The 23,448-nt window shown below is 29.1% G+C and overlaps 1 protein-coding gene across 6 annotated transcripts in view; it reads right to left on the bottom strand.

Moving 5' to 3' along the window:
* Positions 1 to 1,119: 1,119 nt before the first annotated feature.
* The window catches only part of LOC126908045 (uncharacterized), a 25,662-nt gene continuing 3,333 nt past the window's right edge, over positions 1,120 to 23,448 (bottom strand). For 2 of the 6 annotated variants that reach the window (XM_050689876.1, XM_050689877.1), the window contains 12 exons: positions 18,260 to 18,323; positions 18,059 to 18,164; positions 16,365 to 16,391; positions 14,425 to 14,457; positions 11,545 to 11,577; positions 11,410 to 11,463; positions 5,340 to 5,369; positions 4,829 to 4,852; positions 4,451 to 4,516; positions 3,999 to 4,034; positions 2,187 to 2,273; positions 1,120 to 1,709 (listed from right to left, as the gene is read on the bottom strand). In XM_050689876.1, the coding sequence (XP_050545833.1) occupies positions 1,381 to 1,709; positions 2,187 to 2,273; positions 3,999 to 4,034; positions 4,451 to 4,516; positions 4,829 to 4,852; positions 5,340 to 5,369; positions 11,410 to 11,463; positions 11,545 to 11,577; positions 14,425 to 14,457; positions 16,365 to 16,391; positions 18,059 to 18,158 (819 nt within the window). In that variant the 5' untranslated portion in view covers positions 18,159 to 18,164; positions 18,260 to 18,323 and the 3' untranslated portion in view covers positions 1,120 to 1,380. The remainder of the gene's footprint in view (positions 1,710 to 2,186; positions 2,274 to 3,998; positions 4,035 to 4,450; positions 4,517 to 4,828; positions 4,853 to 5,339; positions 5,370 to 11,409; positions 11,464 to 11,544; positions 11,578 to 14,424; positions 14,458 to 16,364; positions 16,392 to 18,058; positions 18,165 to 18,259; positions 18,324 to 23,448) is intronic. The other 4 variants (XM_050689878.1, XM_050689879.1, XM_050689881.1 and 1 more) reach the window with 2 other exon arrangements.

Raw genomic sequence — 23,448 nt, forward strand, 5'->3', positions numbered from 1 at the left:
AAAATATTAGAGCTTATTATTATTTTATTTTTTAACAATAATGGTTCTAAGTTGAACTGTATTATACTAAAAATATTTTTTCTTTTACCAACCTATATCAAAAATTTGTATCAACTTTATAATTCTATGTTCAATTAAAAACTCCAATTTTTTTTACATATAGTCAGTTTTTTTCAATAAAAAAAATGTTTTATTTAAAATTTAACAGGTTACAATCATCTTTCAGAAAACTGGTTTCAGGCCCTTGCATAAAGTTAAGGGGCGATCAGAACAATAATTGAAATGGAGGACATGGTGAATTGACACCCTTAAAAATTAATTGAATCTTTTAGAGAAATTATTTTCATAAAAACTTAAAATTGATAGAATACTACTCGATATATTGAGACTAATTGGTAAAAAGCACATGGTTTAATATTAATTATTTTATGAATTATGAAATAATTAGATTAAAACAATATTCATTAAATAAAAACGGCTGCAGCCCGTTTATTATTAACTTCGTGAACAATAAAAAATACATATATATTATATATATATATGTGTGTGTATAAGAGGTATGACACTATGAGTACCAATAAAATATAATAAGCCACAGAGGGAAACAAAATATACGTAACCAGTTAAGGTGATCGCCGGAACGAAACGGATCGCATAATCAGCAATCACAGTCGGCAGCAGCCTTGTCATGATGTCTAAGGGAGGAGATGCACGATGACCACTGATTGTCATCTTAATAGGTGGACGGCTGATATAGAGAGAAACACTAGCAAGCGCATGCCAAAAGAAGGGAGCGGTGCCGTGTCATCCCTTATTAAGATAGATTAATCTACTATCTTTTTAAGAAATTTAAGAAAAAATNAGATTAATCTACTATCTCTTTAAGAAATTTAAGAAAAAATGTTATCTAAATTTTTACAGCTTTGTCAATTCAAAGAAAATATATCATTGCAAAATTCCTTCTAAATAAACTACTGATGTTATAAAATTTTCTCGTTTTCGGAATGTACTTAAAAAATTCACGATCATTATCTACTAGTTCTGTCTTAACGTGACCGTGGATATAGACATATCTAATGTATTATTTCTTTGGTAGTTTTAAATAACATAAAATCCAAATCAGTTTAATTGAATATTTTATTCCAAAAAAGTTAATACAAATGAATTTCATTAAAGTTTAGTGTTTTTGATAATTTTTGTTTTTATAAATTCTACGAGATATTTTGTTTCTATGACAATAACATTATTTATAACTATAATGAGACATAAACAAAGTAAATATATTTATTTAAAGAAATATCCAATAATAAAAATTATTTAAAACACTTTTTTTTGAAAATAAAAACCAGTATTTTTCATAAATATTAACAATAATCTACATTATTTCATGTCAAGTGATTCTTGTATTAATTCAATATCATCCATTTTGTAAAACTCTCTTAAAAAGGTTAATTCAGGCGCATAGTATTTCAACTCTTTGTCTGACTTTTTTTCTATTATAGAGTAATAATTGAGTGTATCGTCCCATTCGCCAATAAATATACAATTTCTTAACACAAATTGCGATGACTTCGTATAGCCCACTACGCATTCATTATTTTTTGTACACAGTGCACTAATTGTCATTGTACCTGGTGTATTAAATTGTTTTTCTATTCCCATAAGTTTACACTTCAAGTTGTTGTCAGGGCTACACAGATCATTCATTGCTAAAATTTAAATAAAAATATTCATGAAATGTACCATAATGGAAAAACAGATGTAGAACAGTCACCAACTTTAAACTAAAACATGTTACTGATATTCATTAAATAAATTTATTTAAATTATTTAATATAAGTGATTAATATTTGTAAAATTTTAATCGTCAAGTACATTTTTTTAAATAGTTTTAATCAGTAAGAAGATCAGAGGTGTAAATAAAGAAAATTCGTTTTATGGATCATTTTATTGAACTTAATGGCAAGACGTGATTGTTTAACAAAAAATAATTGCGATTAATATATTACAGCGATATGAATCTTGAACTAACTAATACATTAAGGTTTACATTTATTTAGGGGAGGTAACATGATACATCCTGGATTTGTCAGTGGGCTAAAAAGAAGAAGAGTACCTTGTTTTTTAAATTTTATTTGAATTAAAAATGGGAAAAATTTTGATTCAAATAAAAAAAAATTATTTACCGTTTTGTATGTAAAGTAAATAACGAATCGCGGGCATAATTATCTGTTTACGATTATTTATGGCATCAATATAATTCAGATTATGTTCTGCAAAACAAATTTCAAAACATAAACTTAGAAAAATTAAAAACATTATCATACACATTAAATGAATTAGATTATAGTAGATTAATTAACCTATTATTTTAGAATAAAATGTACTATAAAATGAGATTAAATTCAATGTATTGAACTATATTAATATATTAGTGGACATCTAGAGGTTGTACAGCTTTGTGCCCCTTTTAATTTTTAAAATTGGGTGGTTTCCAAAATAACACGAGAGAGGACTAAAAAATAAAATCGCATTAGGGTATTTCCCACAAAATTCTTATATAAGTTATGAGATCACTTGGTTTTTTATGAGAATTTTCTATAAAAATAATTTTAAATCTACATAGTGATGGCAAATTGACCCATCTCGGATGTACGCAGTAACAAAAAATGGAAGAAAGTAAAGCAGTCATAGACAAAGAAGGGTTATAGTGTTTGATAACAGCCGGAAATTTTGTGCAGTAGCATTTTCATCAATCATGTGTTTAGGCCTACCTAACGCTTGTAGTGTTAACAGTGTAGGGACATCATCACTCAACTCCAGGCAGGACTCGGTATAAGGGATATAGATAGATACACAGTAAGAATAAGTACGTGAAATATTGGAATATTAACTGATAGAATTATTTAAGAGGAGAAAAATTACATTTGTCGTGTGCAGGACACTAATTAGAAAGGAGAGAAAATACGTGAAATAGGTGAGGGTTATAAAGATCAACACAAAGAATGTTTTAGGTACTCAAGGAACTTGTAGATTTTATCAGTGAGAAAGAGATACGAGAGGCTGTGGCATCAATGAAGAAGAATATAACCAAATGAAGTGCTAATAAGAATATGGAAAATATTAGTCAGTGTTGGAATAAGGTGGTGGAAGGAACTTTTTAATAAATTCCAATTAAAGGGAAAATTCCAAAAGAATGGAGGAACAGTATTCTGGTGTCGATAGTTAAAGGATATATAGAGAAGTGTGTAAACAATAGAGACATTATCTTATGAGTCATAGTATGATGAGTTGAGAAAAGGTAATAGGTAAGAGAATAAGAAATGAGACAACGATTCTCAAATCCAGTTTGGATTTATGCATTGTTTAAGTCAACAATGGAGTAATTTTTTTGTGTAAGGCAATTAATAGAAAATTATAGAGAAAAGAAGACATATCAGTGTATGGTATTTATAGATTTGAAGAAAGCTTATGATAGAGTACCGAGAGAGATTTTAAAGTGATCATTAATGAGAAAAAGAGTACCGAAAAGGTACATTGATATAATATGTATATATACATAATATATATGTGTGATGGCACTTGTACCAATGTAAAAAATGTGGGTGGAGTAATACAAGATATTAGGGTAAGAATAGAAGTGCACCAATGTTCTGCTTTAAACTCGTACATTAGTGTTAATAGGAGAAAATAGAGAGGAAATCAAAGCTTATTAGAACAGTTATAGAAATTAATGTGAAAGGAAGAAGAGGTAGAGGAAGATCAAAAAAGAAATGTAAGAATGTTATTAAATACAATATGAGAGATCGTGTGAAAAGGAAGTTTAGGATAAAGGTTGCTGACTCTAAGATGGAATAAAGGCGAGAAAAAAGAATAAAAAGATAATGTATTAATTCTTTGATGTATCAAAGTTTTATTAATATATATATATATATATATAACTAAGGGAATTATATATTTTCATGTTTAACTAAATTTATTATTTAATAAGGTCTTACCACTTTCGAAAACTTGATAATTTTCAACTAAAACAGCTTTGTTAAAAAAACAAAAAAATTAACTACAGTTTTATGTATGTAGATATCGGAGGAGGATCTTGGCTTAAAACTTAAGTGGTATAAAGCTTAAGCTAATAAAAATTATAAATTTATTAGACTCAAGTAATCAAAACTTTAACTACGAAAAATAGTTATTCTGTAATACAATGTTTTAAAATTTACGTGTAGTTTTCTCAAATTTTTATCATTTTTCTAAACATATACATACATATAAATTTCCTATTACTTTTCAAAAACTCCTAACCCACATTCAAGTTAAATAGTACTATTATATTTCCATTTTAATAAGGTTTGGAATGATTTTTTAAAGAAAAAAAACCCTTCAAATAATGTTTGATAAATATTAAATCAGTTTTAAAATTTACAAATAACCTAAGTAATTATCATCTTACTATAATGTTTGTTAACAATTATTCGAAACATTTTTTCTTTTTTTATTATATGTGTTATGTATTTTTCTGAAAGTATAATAAAAAAGTTAAAATATAATTATGTTAAGAAATACTTAGAATCTATAAATATTAATAATAATATTAAAGAAGATTATTGAACACTCGTTTATAAATAATTAATAAATAAAATTTACATTGATATAGAACAATTAAAAATGATTAAGCTAATAGCTTAGTCACTACAGCTACCAAAGTATTAAAAACAAATTAATTTTATGATGACAATACATTATAATCAAATTTATTTGAATTGTTATTTAATTAAAATTAATATAATGAACCCATTTAGAATTTTTTTGAATAGCGAAAAAAAATTACCTGCTTCTATGATTTGCTCTATTTCTGTGAAATTAAATACAAATTTACTAAATAATTTTCTTAAAATTGTACAATAATATCTGTACATCAGAAGTAAACTATTTCAAGTCATATTTTTTAGAAATTAGGTGAAACTAGTCTATATATTTTTAAAAAGTAACTTTAAATAGTTCGCAACATTTGACAGACATTTCTTTTTCTATTTCCTGGCCTTTATCCCATTTTTTTAATGTCAGCCACCCTTATCCTAAACTTCCACTTGACCCTAGTACTGTTTAACAAAAGTCTGTTACCAAATTTTACTGAATTTGATTCAGTAGATTTGATAAAATTTTGTTGATATTTTACTGAGTACAAATGGTACCCAATTTAAAACAGTTTATCTATGAATGACTGAGATAGAAATTTTAAAAGTATCATTCCTTTAATTTATTAATTTTGATTAATATTAGAGTATATGAAAAGTAGTAACTGCAATTTATAATATTCAAAAAATAATTTAAATACTTACTTAATGGAATCAAAATCATTATCAGTGTTTCTGAAATTAATATTATTTTTAAAGACTCAAAATAAATATCGGAAGTTATTTTTTAAAGAACAAATAAAATTTTCAAAACGTCGTTAACTTAATATTACTTTTATAGAAAATTCTTATACAAACGATACCACTAATTATATTATTTTAAATTTTAGTTTGTTTTTCAAAAAAAAAAACCGAGTATTCCGAGAGAACTCCTCGGAAGAGTAGGAGATGTTAGCAACTGAGTCTTCAGAACAACGGACACCGGAGAAACAGATGTTGCAAAAAGGGCCAAGTGTATCTGTGAAAGTTTTGGGGCCACTCGGTCGTTGGAAGTGGTCGCGCAGCAGATGGATCATGCACCAAACAGGTGCGTACGGGTCTTGACGATCGTGTTGGAGTTTTCTTCAGGGTCATAGCGTTGCTGGATACGCAATGAATCATCCCAAAATCGCGGAAAATTATGAGGTAAAATGGCAGATGGTCATACTTACCCAGTATATGGTAGTACATAGTTACGGCACAAATTGCGGGTTTAGACGTCAGGCTAAAAGCATTAGTATTCGACAATTTGGCAAACTACATCATTTTGGGTCAAAATTTTATGGTGGACCAACAGTTACCAGTCGATTACGGTGCGAGGACTACTTGCCTTAGCTCTCAACGTCCAGCAACCTTAAAAGAGTCATAGTTACTCCTTGCCGTCTGGTGGGACAACCACCTAACCCATCCCAACACAACACTACGAATCTGATATGCTTAGCCAAAAGCATCAAGATTCGCCTATTTATCAGTGTTAGCAGAGCCAACCTGGACTGGACACGATCGACGCGAACATCTCTCTGTTTTTGCCTGTTATATAAAGAACATCACGTCCAGAATATGACAAGATTGCTAAAAGCTTCAATTGAATTGTTAAAATCGTTCAAGAAATGAAAGAACTCAAAATCGTGGAACCAAGTACTTCGGCATGGGCGTATCGGTAGTATTAGCTGTAAAAAGGTACTGAACAGACATCTGAATTTAATGACTGAGTCCGACGCTCATTTGATGCCAAATCTACATGAACTTGTATAGGGATTTGAAATCAGGTTACTGATTGATAAGTTTGGATAAAGAAACTAAACCACTGACAGCGTTTTGCACTGCACATAAACTATACTAGTTTCGGGTATAGCCGTTTGATCTTAAAAAAACACCAGCCACATTTCAAATGTTGTTCAACGAGGTCTTCCAGGGTTACGTGGGTAAGTTTGTGTTAGTATATTTGGATGAAGTGATCATATATTCTAACACGATGGAAGAACATTTAGTGCATCCAACAACTCATTGGAACTGATTATCTTCCTAGAACTCATAGTCGAAGGGACTGGGATTGATCACGTTACGCTGTATTCAAAAATTATTCTGCCCGAGAAAAGTAAAGTATGTTTCAAAGTTTCTCGAAGTTTGCAGTTGATACAACTAGTTTGTACCTGACTGTGCGGTAAATACCACCCCATTAACTGATTTGCTTGTAATCGGTAAATGTTTCCTCTCAGTCGCTGGACTGAAAGGAAACATTTACGACAAAATAGACACTGATCAACTCAGATAATTTTCCACCAATAGATTTCAATAGACCGCTTTGCTACAGACAAACGCCCGCGAACACGGATTGACGCTGTCTTTTTCAGGGGGAAAGTCGGCGGGTAACCATACCCGGCAAGTGATCACTTACAGCAGTAAGAAATTAAATGCAGCTTAGTCTCATTACTCGGCGGTTGAAAGGAAAAGTTTAGACATTTTTTGGACAATAAATAAATTCAGTTATTTAATTTCATATTAAGAGTCGTCTCACTTCAAGATGTTGACGGAAAATACAACATTGAAGAGGTTAGTGTACTCTTGGGACAACAATAGTAAGCTGACACGCTGGGTACTACAGCTAGGTAGTTTTGACTTTTCAGTTACCCACATTGCCAGAATTCATAATGAAGCGGTGGATGCGTTATCTCACCGCCCGTAAGAAAACTCATTAGTTGACTAAGAAGAGCTGGACAAGCAATTTCAAGGACCACCTAGGATTGTCAGCAAAGGTACCTGAAAGAGACGACGAAGTTATATCAGATAGCAGACGTATACTTTATTCAACACCAAATTAGGAAAGCGCAGGAAAATAAAGAGTTTACTCAGGGAGTTTTGGGAAAGAGTACCTTATAACAGCAGGAGTTACACGGATTATAAAGTTATAAACGGACTACAAAGCCGTTCCGGGAAGCCTAACAAACGGGAGTAGTATCAGTACAACCAAAAGTTTTCATCGATCAGGTGTTATGGCATTAGCACGACAACAAAATGGCCAGCTACCCGGAATGGAAGTAGACCTATCGGGCTATACGTTCACGTTACTACTGGCCAGATATACGGGAAAGTATAAAGAAGTACGTGTTGAAATGTCATATATGCGCTTGTGTTAAGTCGATTAACCACAAACCAGAGTATCACGTCAGCCATGGGAAGTGTTCAATGTCAATTTAATAGGGCCCTATCCAAGGATTGGATGTGGTAAGACGAATATTCTGATAGTCATCGACTGCTATAATCAGTTGATGGAATCGAACCCTATTGAAAAGGAAACCATCCAAATTATAGCCGACACTCGAAAAGGAACTATTGTTGTTTGTTTATGCATGGGCATTGCTTATCCATAACGGCTAAGCATTTGTATCAAAGGAGATGAAGAAGTGTCTATATCAGTGGGGAACAGATTATACATTATGTTACGTGACAAAAGCCACCACTCCTGGGACATACAGTTTTCCACAATGCTCTTTGCACTATGTAATAGGAGAAATGAGTGCACGGGGCATACTTCGTCGGAATTGATAATGAGACAGGACACAAAAGCACCGGGCGATTGGGTAGCAGGTGCCCACTCTTTAGAAACACTCTCTTCCTTTCAGTGGTACCCGGTAATACTCCGTTTTTTACAGGTGACTGGGTATATTACCGGACACACCCTCTGTCAAACGCATTGAGGGGGTTTCATGCAAATTTTGTCGTCAAGTGGATCGAACCAGTGAGATTAGGGATGTCCCTGGGAATAAGGGTATTTTTTTAAGAATCCTGTATAAATGCACTACTTTCAAATTAAACCAGAAAAAAGGAGGAACAACCCTGACAGATTAATTTTTCGTAACAATATACGGCACTGCCAGTTTCGACTACCTAGATCAATAGCCCAGGAAGCCACCAATCTGATTGAAAGGGCGTTTAAAAAGATGAGGAGTTGTGGTGACAATGGTGGCTCGAGGTCAGCTTTCCGTCGTCGAACCTATTGGGCATCCACTGCACCGCTTATCGAAATATGCGAAAACGATAAGTTTTGCCAATTATATTAAGCTGGAGAGACTGTGAGAAGGCCACAAAGAAAAAGGAGCCAAGGGAAAAGGCCACAAAAGGCAACACATTGATAGAGAAAACGCTAAACAGTAGCCTGCCCTTCGACAAAAAAATTGGGAAGTTAAGGGACATTCAGAATCCTGGGAATCAAAAGGTTAACGTAGCGTAAGACACTAACGAGTATGCGATGGCCGATGGTGTGGAGTAAATATCCAAAACTGGCCACAGCGTCCATAACATAACATCAGTGATCATTTTAGGAAGTGGTTATTTTTAGCACGATCCACCATTGGCTAACACCGACCACGTCTATTTTCGTTCTGGACGACCGGGTAACGTGACACGGATAAGTCCTAATGTCTATTAATCAAAAGTAAAATAAAGTTCAACACTAATTTTGACGGCACTGACCAGTTTGAGGGTATATTTAGTTATTACAATAGAACATCAAAAAAAGAAAACCAAAAAAAAAACATTACCGTAACTGTTACGGTAACGTTTTTTTTTTTTTTTATTAGGAATATCAATAGTGTTACACCGTAACACTATTGATGTTCCGTTAGTTTATAAACTTATTAAGAAGTAGATTAAGAGTATCGTAACAAATTAATTTTCAGAGAAAAATGTGGACAAATATGAAGATTAGAATGCGTATATGGACGTAAGATGTCAAAAACCGGAGAGAGCATTCACCGCCGGCGCTCCAGTAGATAGACTTTGCACTCTAGCCAGATACTAGGGGTACTCTAGGCTCGCGATGTAATAAGGCGGCTGATGAAAGAGATTTGGTGACCGTGTATTAAACGTATAGTAAAATATATGGTACCGTGTTATACTACCCACTAGTTACACGATTAAGCAATCGAACTGAAACAGTTTTAACCAACAATTCAAGTATGTCAAACTTAAAGTTGATCTCGAATGTTTGTTTACCTAGGGGTATATTTTAGCAAAAAAAAAACTCTTATGTTGTTGTATTTTAAGTGGTGTGTTTTTAGGGTGGTTTAAATATTGCAATTTTTATTGATTGTTATGATAAAGGAAAGGGAAAGATTAAATGGCTGGGTCGTTAAATTGATGAGAAGAGGATAAAAGGGTAAATTAAATCAAGTCCTGGATTTCTTGTCCGAAGTTATTGATATTACTGATATATTGACGACTGCATCCTCGTCTACCTCCATGGCTGATCGAGTTAGTTCTTCGTCTATTGGGGAGGTATCAGTTATTGTTACAGGCTACTGGGAACGTTTTTGCAATCAATGTTTTTTGCCTCCACCTTTCTTCTGGTTTTTTTCATCATCCATTGTCGGAATTCTTTTTGACGGCTAGTGGATTTTGCCTTTTGGGCAAGAGTGCGGTGTTTCTTGGTGATGGGATCTTGGTTTGTCTTTTGAGGATTTGCTGAAGTGGTTCATTGAAAAGTTCTCCGGGCGTTTGAGGCCCCGTCTTTTACCTTTGGTTCAGTTGTTTTGGGGATGGAACTCAGCTGCGCTGGTCTATTATCATGAGGTAATGACGGTCTAAATGGTGTTAGTCCAACGTACCGGTGTGCTTTTTGTTGAAGGACAAGGAGTGGTTGGGCGGGGGGTCAGATTTTTATACTTATCAATGATGGTATAAATAGACCGCGAAGATTTAAAAAGGGTTGTGATGTGTGCGTGTGTGATGGTTTACTTTGAGCAAGGTCAGTGTTAGTTATTGGATTCAAAAGGTTCAACAAGGCTGGTTATCCATGGAGGTAGCTATATTTTTTTCAGGAAGTTGCTGTCTTGAACTTAGTTCAAAAGTGTGGGTAGCTCCTTGGCATTGTTGTCCCCATTCTCCCATCCCCGAAGGAGTATGTAACTCGTCATTGGATTAGCTATCAGCTCTTCGTCAGTTGCAGACATTACTTCTTCGAGGTTGAGGAAGAGAAAATCAGTTAACGATAAGACAGCCTTTACTGCCACAGAGTTTGACGACTTTGCTTGTTAAGCTCAACCAAACGAAGTAACAGGAGGTCTACCGTCTCCCTACCAGTAAAAGAGAAGGTTGTTTTGTCGTCGTCCATTTTTTTCTAAGATAAACAGAATTGCATAAATAATTAAAAAGTAAGTCATTAGCTTAATCATCAGCTGTAATATGTCATACTTTTTAGTATTTATGCGCGGGATTAGGACAAGAAACATGTACTTTGATCAGTAAGAAAGACCCTTTGATCGAGTTTTTCCTTTAGTCTAATCGGGCACTACAATTTTAGTGAAAAACCTGCATGAAATTTTTTTTCACGCTCTTGTCGTGGGTAATTAATTTTTATTATTTAGTTAGACTCATCGTATAGTAAAGTCCAATCATCTGGACGCGTGTTTTTTCTACCCAGAACTAAAACAGAGAGAAGGTACTCTGTTCGTTTGTTTCAACGATTACTTATAGCAAAAATAATGGGAGGAATTTGTAAGTCCCAAAAGCTGTGACTTCCTGTTGTATTTTAAAGAAGTATAATGTTAAAACTCAGTATAATGTTTACTGTATAATATACAATGAATATTGAAAAATTTTAAAACTTCTTTTTAAAAAAAACTTTTTTTACCACAAAATATTTAGCTTCATTAAAATATAAGTAATTTTAGTTAGTTGATAGATTTAATTATATGAAAAATACTCTTAACTTATAATTTTCAAGTACTGTAATTACCATAACTTCTATCTTTGTAATGTAAAACTAATGATCGTATCGTTTCGTAAAATCCTAAAAAAAAAAAAATAATTCCATTATATTTTATTACTAGAAAAATATTTATGGAATTTTTAGAAATAAATATATCGTTACTGTCCGACTCTGCATATCTTATAATTTGACCATCTGTAAAAGTTAAATTTAAAAATAAATTTGTATAAAATATCAAAATGACATTAAAATGTCTAAAAGTTAAAATTTTTTAACGAAAAATCAAGCACTATATAATGTATGAATAGTTAAAATATTAAAGTTGCCAAAATAAAAACAAATCAATGAAAAATCTATGAAATAGAGCAAAATTATAGAATATAGAAAAGAAAAACTTATATTAGAACTTTTCGCATCTATTAAGCCTACCTTGATTATTATTCTATCTGTTTGAGAATTACATAATGTTGTTCGATTCAAATGGATAAAACTTTTAACTTAAATAATTTAAGAAAGTCAATAGTTAAAATACATGACATTATTTTCTTTTTTATAAAACAATGATAAACTTGGATAAAACAATTAATAAGACTCAACAATGTTGGCCAATTTACAACAATTATCGTAACTGTTTGTCGTATACATTCTTTACTGAGTTAGTTTCACAAAAATTAAGGGTTCCAATTAACAGCTATTATTATTCACATAACTTAACATCATATCAGTATTACAGATAATCTGTCTTAGGTTATAAAATTTAATAATTAAAGTCAAGAGGTTATAAGATATTTAGTGTATATAAATATAAATGTAATATAATATGGAGTGATTTATTCACTGGTGCATTTCCAGGTCCATCAACTATTTTATTGCTTCTGGTGTTAAAACGTGAATTCCTTTGATATCCTGATTGAATTTTTTCCATTTACACTGTACTATAATGTGATTTATGATTTGTCTATCGCTACTACAGTCACATGCTGGTTTTTTTTGGTGTAGCCATTTTAAAATCATGTTATCGTAGCGACCATGGCCTGTTCAAAGGTGATTTAGAACAAACCTATTTAGGTAGTACCATTCCCTTACTTTTTGATTGGAATCAGGCACTAAAAGTTTGGTATAGTTGATTTAGTCCACTCGTTAAGTCACCAGTTATTAATTTCACACTCTGATCTTATTAGGTCTTTGGCAATATTTTAGGGAAGTTTTTTTGATTTTAGTCTTAGTATTGAGGCATCATCTACTTTTTCGACTAATGTAGAACTCTTCTTGACCTCAGTTTTCATAATAATTTATCAAGTGTCTATTTTCTTCGTAGATCTATTGAATATATCTTGCCACTAATCACTCTCATTACGCCACGCAATTTTTAATATCTTTAACATGATGCTCAACAATGATATAAGAAGGTAATCTGCGGCTTCGCAACCGTTCTTCTTGCAAATGCTTTCGATGGTTTAAATTGTTTTGATAGTTTTGCAGACTCTATAATATCATTATAAAATGTATAAGTTTGTAGGCCTGCGCATTTAAAAAAACTCAAAATATACCCCATTAAAGCCCACAATTTTGTTAAGTTTGAATTTATTGTATGGTATACCTCATTTTGTGTGAAATCAAGACCTAATGTTCAATGCAATATAAACATTTTCGTGTAGTTCTTTAATTCTGTTTTTATTATATATTTTTGTTCTTTGTCTTCTGAAACTTTTCCCGCGCTTATTAATATAGTTGCTACGCTATTTAGTCTAAATAAGATCAGCATACATATTTCTTGACATGGTTTGAATCACCCAGATTTTTAAGACTCCATGCTTTATGGTTAGAATGGATAAAATCTAGGTTTTATATTTATACATATTATCGTTGTCTTCTTTTTACATTTAAATTGTTAATTAACTCATTCATCACAAAGTTATCTTATATTCTTTGAAACTCTGTGAATAGCTCATGACCCGTTTCCAACATGGAATGAACTGATTTCTGAAACCTCTGTATATGTATTTTTTTGCTACTAGTTTTATCGCTCCACGAATCATTTATAGCTTTCTGTTTTTGCTGAAATCCATTATACTATATATTTTAATTCTTTAGCGAATACTTGGACGACTCCAAGTAGTTGGGATTAAGGCGAGCAAGAAGAAGAAGATTCTAATTCTTTAACGAATTTAGCCCAGTTAGCTTTTCTGAAATTCTATCTTAGTTTTAAAATTGATTAATTTATTTTAACGTTTAAGTTATGATCTATAATAACCAGTGGATGATGAATACATGGACGCGGCGCAATGCCAACTGTATAAAATCATGTGGGATTTTTGGAAATTAATTATTGCCTGTAAATATACAAGTTAGCATTTAAGATTGTTTCCATTTTCTAGAGAAACACACTTTAATAGCTGTTCTTGTTTTCCATTAGGTACTAAAATTACTTTGACACTCATATTTAAATTGTTTATAAAATTAGAAAATCTTATCATCTCGGTGGAGAGTAAATGGATTTATGTATTTCTAATATTTTTCTTTAATAAAGACGCTACTTTCTTTTTGGCTGCAGTTCTGACTATATCGACGTAATGACTTTAGACACTGCAGCTAACATCATAGCTGCTTTTATGTTTAAAATACTGGTTCAATCACATTAAGCAGCTATATTATTATCGAAAGTTTTTATATTATTTTTCAGTCTTCTTCTATCACAATAATACTCTAAATTTAAACTCATAGCATATGTGATGCTGCTAAGTAAACTTTATGATGATTTTAGTATTATCGATTAAAAATATTTTTTATTACTTGTCAAAATTAATGGAGTAATAATTGTCACTTCTGAAATAACTGGTGCTACCTCATTCTCAAGTTTTTTTTTTTTGCTTTATTGTCCATTAAGGCCTTTTGCAGCTTCTACTAATCCCCTTTTCCTGTTACATATTTATTATCATATTTATGTCTTATAAATAAAATTAAAAAAATATCAAAGGAATAAAAATAATAAAAGTTAAAAAAAAACATGATGTTAAGAAATATAAATTTTATTAGTTTTACCATTTAATTGAATTTTTCGATTTATTAATCTGTCTAAAAATAAATTAATATTATTATACAAATAAAAATTGGATATTGTAAGTATAAAAATATAAATTTATATCAATAACTTAGCAAAATGTATTTAGATTGAATAATTAGTTCAGGTGTTAAAATATTTCTTGTTATTACTATGTAAGTAATACAATTTAATTTCTCTAAATAGATTAACAAAAAAATGGATATTTTGGAAAATATTCCATATTTTATAAAAATGAACTACTTTTTTCGAATACTTCAATATAAAAAGATTTATAACATTTAAAATATACAGAGTGATTTTTTTATCATAACCCACTCAATTACTTACAGAATAATAATAATAAAAAAATTTTTTTTATTATTATCTTTCGTTACACTNTAAAAAATTTTTTTTTATTACTATCTTTAGTTACACATTATTCTTGAATTATTAACTATGTAATACTTTTTAAGTTCATCCCTTATGCCTGGTAAGGGTGTCAACTTTGTTTTTTTAAATGGTAACACATTTATAATTTTATAAAATGTTTGAGTTTTTAATTCAATAGTAAATGGCATTTGAATTTTTAATAAAACTTAATTTGTTTATTAGATATAAACATTTAAAGTTTCAAATTTTTGAGTTAATAAATAGGTATAATACACAAGGGATTACAAATACATGTAGCTAATTGGTTTTTTATGATATTGCTATCACAGTCACGATTGTTTATTATCAATTATGACTATCAATAGATATACTTTTTGTATTGTCAGTTAATGTATTTATAAACTCACAACAATGTACCTTACTATCATTGATAATAACAATGCTGTGTACCTGCTAATATCGATGTCATAAAAAACCAATTAGCTACCTGTATTTGTAATCCCTTGTGTATTATACCTATATATTAACTCAAAAATTTGAAACTTTAAATGTTTATATCTAATAAACAAATTAAGTTTTATTAAAAATTCAAATGCCATTTATTATTGAATTAAAAACTCAAACATTTTATAAAATTATAAATGTGTTACCATTTAAAAAAACAAAGTTGACACCCTTACCAGGCATAAGGGATGAACTTAAAAAGTATTACATAGTTAATAATTCAAGAATAATGTGTAACTAAAGATAGTAATAAAAAAAAATTTTTAATTATTATTATTCTGTAAGTAATTGAGTGGGTTATGATAAAAAAATCACCCTGTATATGAATAATCTACATATAAATCTATCAAACCTCGAAAAAAGAATTTCAAAATATGTATTTTGTTATACAAAGTATACTTTTACTCACTACACCAGATATGTGTAGAACTCCTTTTAATTTTAAAATAAGCAATTTATTTTTGAATGAAAATTTACGATATTTTTGGAATAAATCATAAGGTATAGATCAGAACTTAACATTGCAAATTTATTGCATTAAAACTATTCACAAAAATAATCTCTCAATTTTTACCAATAATTGGTAACGGATTACAAAAATGGGATAAAATATAACATAGTTTACTATCTCATATATTTTTAAACTTAAATACACCCGAATACAAATATTTTAATTTTATTACAAAATAAAACATTTTGTTCTAGCAGGATAAAAAGACAAAATGTTTACACAATTTATGAATTTTTTAGAAAAATGTAAACTGAATATAATTTGTCTCATTTTCAATAAATTCAGGTAACCACTTATTTCCACGAAATTTTTCTGGGAAAATTATGGTGAGTTAATTTTTACATTTAATTATAGTTAGCAGTACTTATATAACACTATATAAATAGTAAAGTAATTGTTTTTTTCATTTGAAATGTTAATATGATAATTATGCCCTCAAAAAAATTTGTATAGAAAAATCCTCCTCGATTGTATGGTTTTAAAACAAAAAAGACAGGAAGGGTTAAATTAAACAAATTATATTATATAGCTTACTGGTCCACTCAATTGTACGTGCTGCCTCTATAAAAAACATTTATATGAAAAATATCAAATTATAAACTTTAATTCAGTATATATATTATTTACAAAAATTCTATGACATTGACAATTGGTGGAATACATAAAATCTCTACGATGTAGTGAAGTGTAAGGTATTATTGAATAAGTTATTTAGTGCCAAAATATTATAAAACGACACGCATTCCCCTCAGTATAAGTTGGTTCGTGTTGATGAAAGACCAATACGTCCTGCAAGTTTTTTCTTATTTTTTATAGTTTTTCGGGAATATTCGATCAGCTATTATGCATTTACTTTGTAACACATTTAATCCATATATTTTAGCTTCGATGCGAAACTGAAAAGGTATTAATTTTACTATGACGTTTTTTTTTATTTAGTTTTTTAATAATTTATTTTTTGTGTCTATTATCACTTTTTCTCAGCTCTCACCGAACCGATTTCTTTCAACGATACGTCAAAAGATCACAATCGCATCTAATCGAAGACATTACCCTTCAAAATTGAAAAAATTTCCCTCGTTCAACGTAAATGGGAGAAACCTCCAAAAAAATTACAAATTTAAAAATCGTTAATTTTCGAGATTTTTTCAATTTTTTTTCTTAAAACTGCTATTACTTTTTCAAAAATGAACAGATCAATATAATTTTTTTTTATATAGATGGTTGATGTCTTTAGTTATCATTTGGTATATTTTTTTTGTAAATCTGACACTTAACCTGCCCACAGGGGGGGATTTAAAATGACAACTTTTTCACAAAAAATTAATTTTTTCAACTTAACTTTTGAAAATGTTTCGGAAATACTGACACTTTTATATATATCTTAAAACTTATGTAATAACTTTATTATGCAAAAAAAAAAATTTCGGACTTTATTTTGTCTTCACGGTGAAAATGGCTACCGAATGCTATTTTTGAAAATTCTGGATTTTATATTTTACATTTTTAACTTTATAATGCTATTATTGAAAAGTGTATGGATCAATACAATTTTTTTGCTCTTTCATTTAACATACTTTTTTTTAAATCGTATATATATATATATATATATATATTCATATATTACACTTATAAATCATAAAACTTGTAATCAGGATATAAATACGGAAATAGGAAATCATATAGCTTTTTGAATAATCCATCAATTTTTTAAAATTAAACACTTTCTACAGATTTGCATTGAAAGGTTTTTTATACAAATGATTTTAATCACTGTCAGATATCATTATACTTGATCCAACTATGCCACATTCCCATTGTGCCGCGACCCCACTGTGCTGGATTTTTTTTTCTTTTTGTCAATTACCACTTTTTCTCAGCTTTTACCAAACCGATTTCTTTCAACGATACTTCAAAAGATCACAAATCGAATCTAGTCGAAGACATTACTCTCTAAATTGAAAATTTGAATGATAATAACGCAATAAAATAGTATGGACACACGGTTGTATGTTTTCACAACATTATACAAAAAGTTAATTTCCAAATTACAACAACAGTACGGATAAAGATATTGTATTTTCCTTCAATGATTAAGAAATCATTTATCAATGATAAACCTTTAGTTTGTATATCATTCCCAAATTTAAAATAACTTTTACAATGACATATAAAAAAAACCTACTTAAAGTATAAAACCTCAATTTATGTTATTTAATTATATTTACCTATTAAATCATTCTTAACTGTCTCAGTGAATCCTTTTAAAATGTACATATTGAAAATAACTATGGTAAAAAAGCTGATAACATTTTTTTTACTTGTCATTTTAATCTATAAAATTATAAAAAAAATGTCAAAACTAACAACTGTGACAAAATTTATAATTGAGATCTTAAACTATTGACCAATATTTTAAATTTATTTACTTAAAGTGAAGCGGAGACACTTTAATACTTGACAATTTCGTCTCAAAAATTTGTTCTGTAATATCTTTAAATAATGAGCAAATTGATATTTTTAGAAACACATAATATTTTATCTTTAAGCAATTATTATACATTAATTTAAGTAAAGTAAAATATACAGAGTGATTTTTTTATCATAACCCACTCAATTACTTACAGAATAATAATAATAAAAAAATTTTTTTTATTATTATCTTTAGTTACACATTATTCTTGAATTATTAACTATGTAATACTTATTAAGTTCATCCCCTATGCCTGGTAAGGGTGTCAACTTTGTTTTTTTAAATGGTAACACATATTTTTAATTTAATAAAATGTTTGAGTTTTTAATTCAATAATAAATGGCATTTGAATTTTTAATAAAACTTAATTTGTTTATTAGATATAATCATTTAAAGTTTCAAATTTTTGAGTTAATATATAGGTATAATACACTTGTGATTGTAAATACAGGTAGTCATAATTGATAATAATCAATCCATGACTTTGACAGCAATGTCATAAAAAATCAATTAGCTACCTGTATTTGTAATCCCTTGTGTATTATACCTATATATTAACTCAAAAATTTGAAACTTTAAATGTTAATATCTAATAAACGAATTAAGTTATATTAAAAATTCAAATGCCATTTACTATTAAATTAAAAACTCAAACATTTTATTAAATTAAAAATATGTGTTACCATTTAAAAAAACAAAGTTGACCCCCTTCCAAGGCATAAGGGATGAACTTAAGAAGTATTACATAGTTAATAATTCAAGAATAATGTGTAACTAAAGGTAATGAAAAAAAAAATGTTTAAATTATTATTATTCTGCAAGTAATTGAGTGGGTTATGATAAAAAAATCACCCTGTATATTTTTCATTTTATAATATAAATTACATAATACTTAGTACATAATAAGACTTATTATAACATTTAATGTTATAATATATATATGCAATGGCGGGATTACGGGAAGGGTGGGGTTAAACGAGTCTGAACCGTCCCCAAGGAGCTGTTGCATGCATTAATTATTGTGTACAATGCATAAATTTGAAAATATCTAATATCAAATTTATTTTTTTATTTTTCCATAGTTAATATAGTTTTGAAAAATATTCCACCGTAACTGTGATTCCTAATAATCGAATATGTTACGATTATAATTTTTTTTTTCTGTGTATTTTGAAATTACTTTCTTCCCAAGGGACGATTATTATACTATTTATGTTATTTTATTTTTTTAAATTCCGTGAACATTCATTTGAACAACAACATTTAGCATAAACGTTATTTCTCCGATAGAATTATAAGAAAAGTTATTAAGTACTAAGTAATATTTTTTTAAATAAAATGTATGTAAAAAACAATCCTCTATTCAAAATGTTTTTTTTTAAATCTATTAAAAAGACTAATGATGTCTAAATAAATGTTGGAAGAAAATTTATCTGTTAAAAGAACTTTTCAGTATTGTGATATTAGTACAAAAAAACTAAATCAGATTGTGGAAACCCAGTTTCGTCATTAACTTATAATTACTATGATATTAGTTTATTTTGCAACAAAATACTTTGCAAAATGATATTGATAATGTTTAAAAATAAAATCTGGATACCAGTAATAAATTTTAAGTTTTAAATTTTACATTTTTATACTAAATGTAAACAAGTTGCAGAAAATAAGAACAAAATCAAACAAATATTTGAAGCTATAATCTTATACGGGTGTCAAAACATTCTTCTGCATTAAACAACTATCATCGCAATGACCATAGTTGTTTAACTGTTACTAAATTTAAAATTTTTAATGAATTCTCCGTTTTCGAGCTCAGGGAGATTCTAACTTAAAAATGTTTTTATAAATTGAAAGGCCTATTAAATATATAAGTAAAACTAGTAAAAATACTATTTAAAATCTCGTAATTCAGTACTACTCCAAAAAATTATAGCGCAAGTAAAAAGAGCTAAATGTTTTTCAATAATGAAACATCTGATGAACATCAGATATATGAGAAATTGAACAAATTTCTCTCTGTGTCATTCGTTTATTTACCTAAACTTGTTTTTTGTAAAGAATTTTTATAATCTGTACCAGCTGAAGATTTAACGGGAAAAGGTTAATCTATTACAATATTAGAAATCCTATAACACAGGTTATGACGGGGCTGATCTCCACACCTCCAGCCATTGATTAATTTGCTCCCTATTTTCTCCTATTAACACTATTAATGAGATAGGGATGAGGACGTACAGAAAATAAATAATAAAAACTAATTTCTTGAATATTATATGTTGCAGTATATTACTTGACATAAAGCGAAAAAAAATTCTTATACAAATTTTTTTTTTAACATTTTTGACATCGTTGGTAATATTTTCAATGGTCTATGTCATTATCAAGCGAGTAGTCGAACTGAATGCCAAAATAAAATTAATCATATATACGGAGTGATTCGCTTATCTTAACCCATTCAGTTACTTACATAATAAATATAATTAAAATTTTTTTTTGGTAATTTTTAGTTAGACATTATTCTTAAATTATTAACTATGTAATACTTTTTAAGTTTATCCCTTATGCGTTGTAAGGGTGTCTACTTTGTTTTTCAAAATGGGAACACATAATTTGAATTTAATAAAATGTTTGAATTTTGAATTTAATAGTAAATGACATTTGAATTTTTAATATAACTTTATTTGTTTATTAGATATAAACATTTAAAGTTTCAAATTTTTGAGTTAATATACATGTATAATACACAAGGGATTACAAATACAGGTAGGTAATTGGTTTTTTATGACATTGCTGTCAAAGTCATGGATTGATTATTATCAATTATGACTATCAATAGATACACTTTTTATATTGTCAGTTAGTGTATTTATAAAGTCACAAAATGTGCCTTACTACCATTGATAATAACAATGTTGTGTACTTGCGAATATTGATGTCATAAAAAACCTTGTGGATAAGGGATAAGAATACTTCCATGGCTCTTTGTCAGTCGTCAGAAGCGACTAATGAGGTTGCGTCAGGTCGAGAGCCAAAGTAAAATGTTGTCGAAAAGTATGAAAAGTTCTAAACAGAACTTAGATGGATTGTCCCATCTCGGATGTACGCAAGGACAAAAAGTGAAAAAAAGTAAAGCAGTTAGAGACGAAGTCAGGTTATAGTGTTTGAAACCAGGCGGACATTTGTGCAATAGCAGTTTCATCAGTCATGTGTACAGGCTTTTCTAATGCTTGTAGTGTTAACGGTGTAGGGACATCATAACTCAACTCTAGACTGGAATCGTGTATAAGGGAGATACAAAATAAGAATAGGTACGTGGAATTTTGGAACATTAACTGGTAGAAGTATTGAAAAGAAGAAAAGTTTACATTTGTTTTGTGCAAAACACTAAGTGGAAGGTAGAGAAAATATGGGAAATAGGTGATTTGTAAAAATCAATACAAATAATGTTGTAGGTACTCGAGGAACTCGTAGATTTAGTTAGTGAGAAAGAGATATGGGAGGTTGTGGCATTAATGAAAAAGAATAAAGAAGTAGGACTGGATGAAGTGACAGTAGAAGCAAGGAAAATATTAGACGGTGTTGGCATAAGGAAGTTGTAGGAACTTTTTAATAAAATCCTATTAGAAGAGAAAATTTCAAAGGAATGGAGGAATAGTATTCTGGTGCCGATAGTTAAAGCATATATATAGAAATGTGTAAACAATAGAGGCATTAAGTTAATGAGTCAAAGTATGAAGATTTGGGAAAATGTAATAGATTAGAGAATAAGAAATGAGACGATTCTCAAAACCAGTTTGGATTTATGCATTGTTTAAGTCAACATAAAGTAATTTTTTTGTAAGGCAATTAATAGAAAAGTATAGAAAAAAGAAGAAAAATCATTGTATGGTATTTATAGATTTGAAGAAAGCTTATGATAGAGTACCAAGAGAGATTTTAAAGTGATCATTATTGAGAAAAAGAGTACCGAAAAGGTACTTTAATATAATAGAGCATATGTATGATGGCACTTGTACCAAGGTAAAAAATGTTGGTAGAGTAATACAAGATTTTAGGGTAAGAGTAGAAGTGCACCAAAGTTCTGCTTTAAACACGTACATTAGTGTTAATAAGAGAAAATAGAGAGGAAATCAAAGACTATTAAAACAGTTATAGAAATTAATGTTAAAGGAAGAAGAGGTAGAGGAAGATCAAAAAAGAAATGTAAGAATGTTATTAAATGCAATATGAGGATGGCTGATGTGAGTGTAGGTGATGTGAGAGATCGTTTGAAAATTCCAAAGGAATGGAGGAATAGTATTCTGGTGCTGATAATTAAAGCATATATATAGAAGTGTGTAAACAATAGAGGCATTAAGCTAATGAGTCAAAGTATTGTTGTGATAAACAATATATATTGTGATANCTATGTAATACTTTTTAAGTTCATCCCTTATGCCTGGTAAGGGGGTCAACTTTGTTTTTTTAAATGGTAACACATATTTTTAATTTAATAAAATGTTTGAGTTTTTAATTCAACAATAAATGTCATTTGAATTTTTAATAAAACTTAATTTGTTTATTAGATATAAACATTTAAAGTTTCAAATTTTTGAGTTAATATATAGGTATAATACACAAGGGATTACAAATACAGGTAGCTAATTGATTTTTTATGACATCGATATTAGCAGGTGCACAACATTGTTATTATCATTGATAGTAAGGTACATTGTTGTGAGTTTATAAATACACTAACTGATAATACAAAAAGTATATCTATTAATAGTTATAATTGATAATAAACAATCCGTGACTATGATAGCAATATCATAAAAAACCAATTAGCTACCTGTATTTGTAATCCCTTGTGTATTATACCTATTTATTAACTCAAAAATTTGAAACTTTAAATGTTAATATCTGATAAACAAATTAAGTTATATTAAAAGTTCAAATGTCATTTACTATTAAATTCAAAATTCAAATTATGTGTTCCCATTTTGAAAAACAAAGTTGACACCCTTACCAGGCATAAGGGATGAACTTAAAAATTATTACATAGTTAATAATTCAAGAATAATGTGTAACTAAAGATAGTAATAAAAAAAAATGTTTAAATTATTATTATTCTGTAAGTAATTGAGTGGGTTATGATAAAAAAAT

Source organism: Daktulosphaira vitifoliae, unplaced genomic scaffold (assembly GCF_025091365.1).
Source record: "Daktulosphaira vitifoliae isolate Bord-2020 unplaced genomic scaffold, ASM2509136v1 Scaffold_5, whole genome shotgun sequence".
NCBI lineage: Eukaryota > Metazoa > Arthropoda > Insecta > Hemiptera > Phylloxeridae > Daktulosphaira > Daktulosphaira vitifoliae.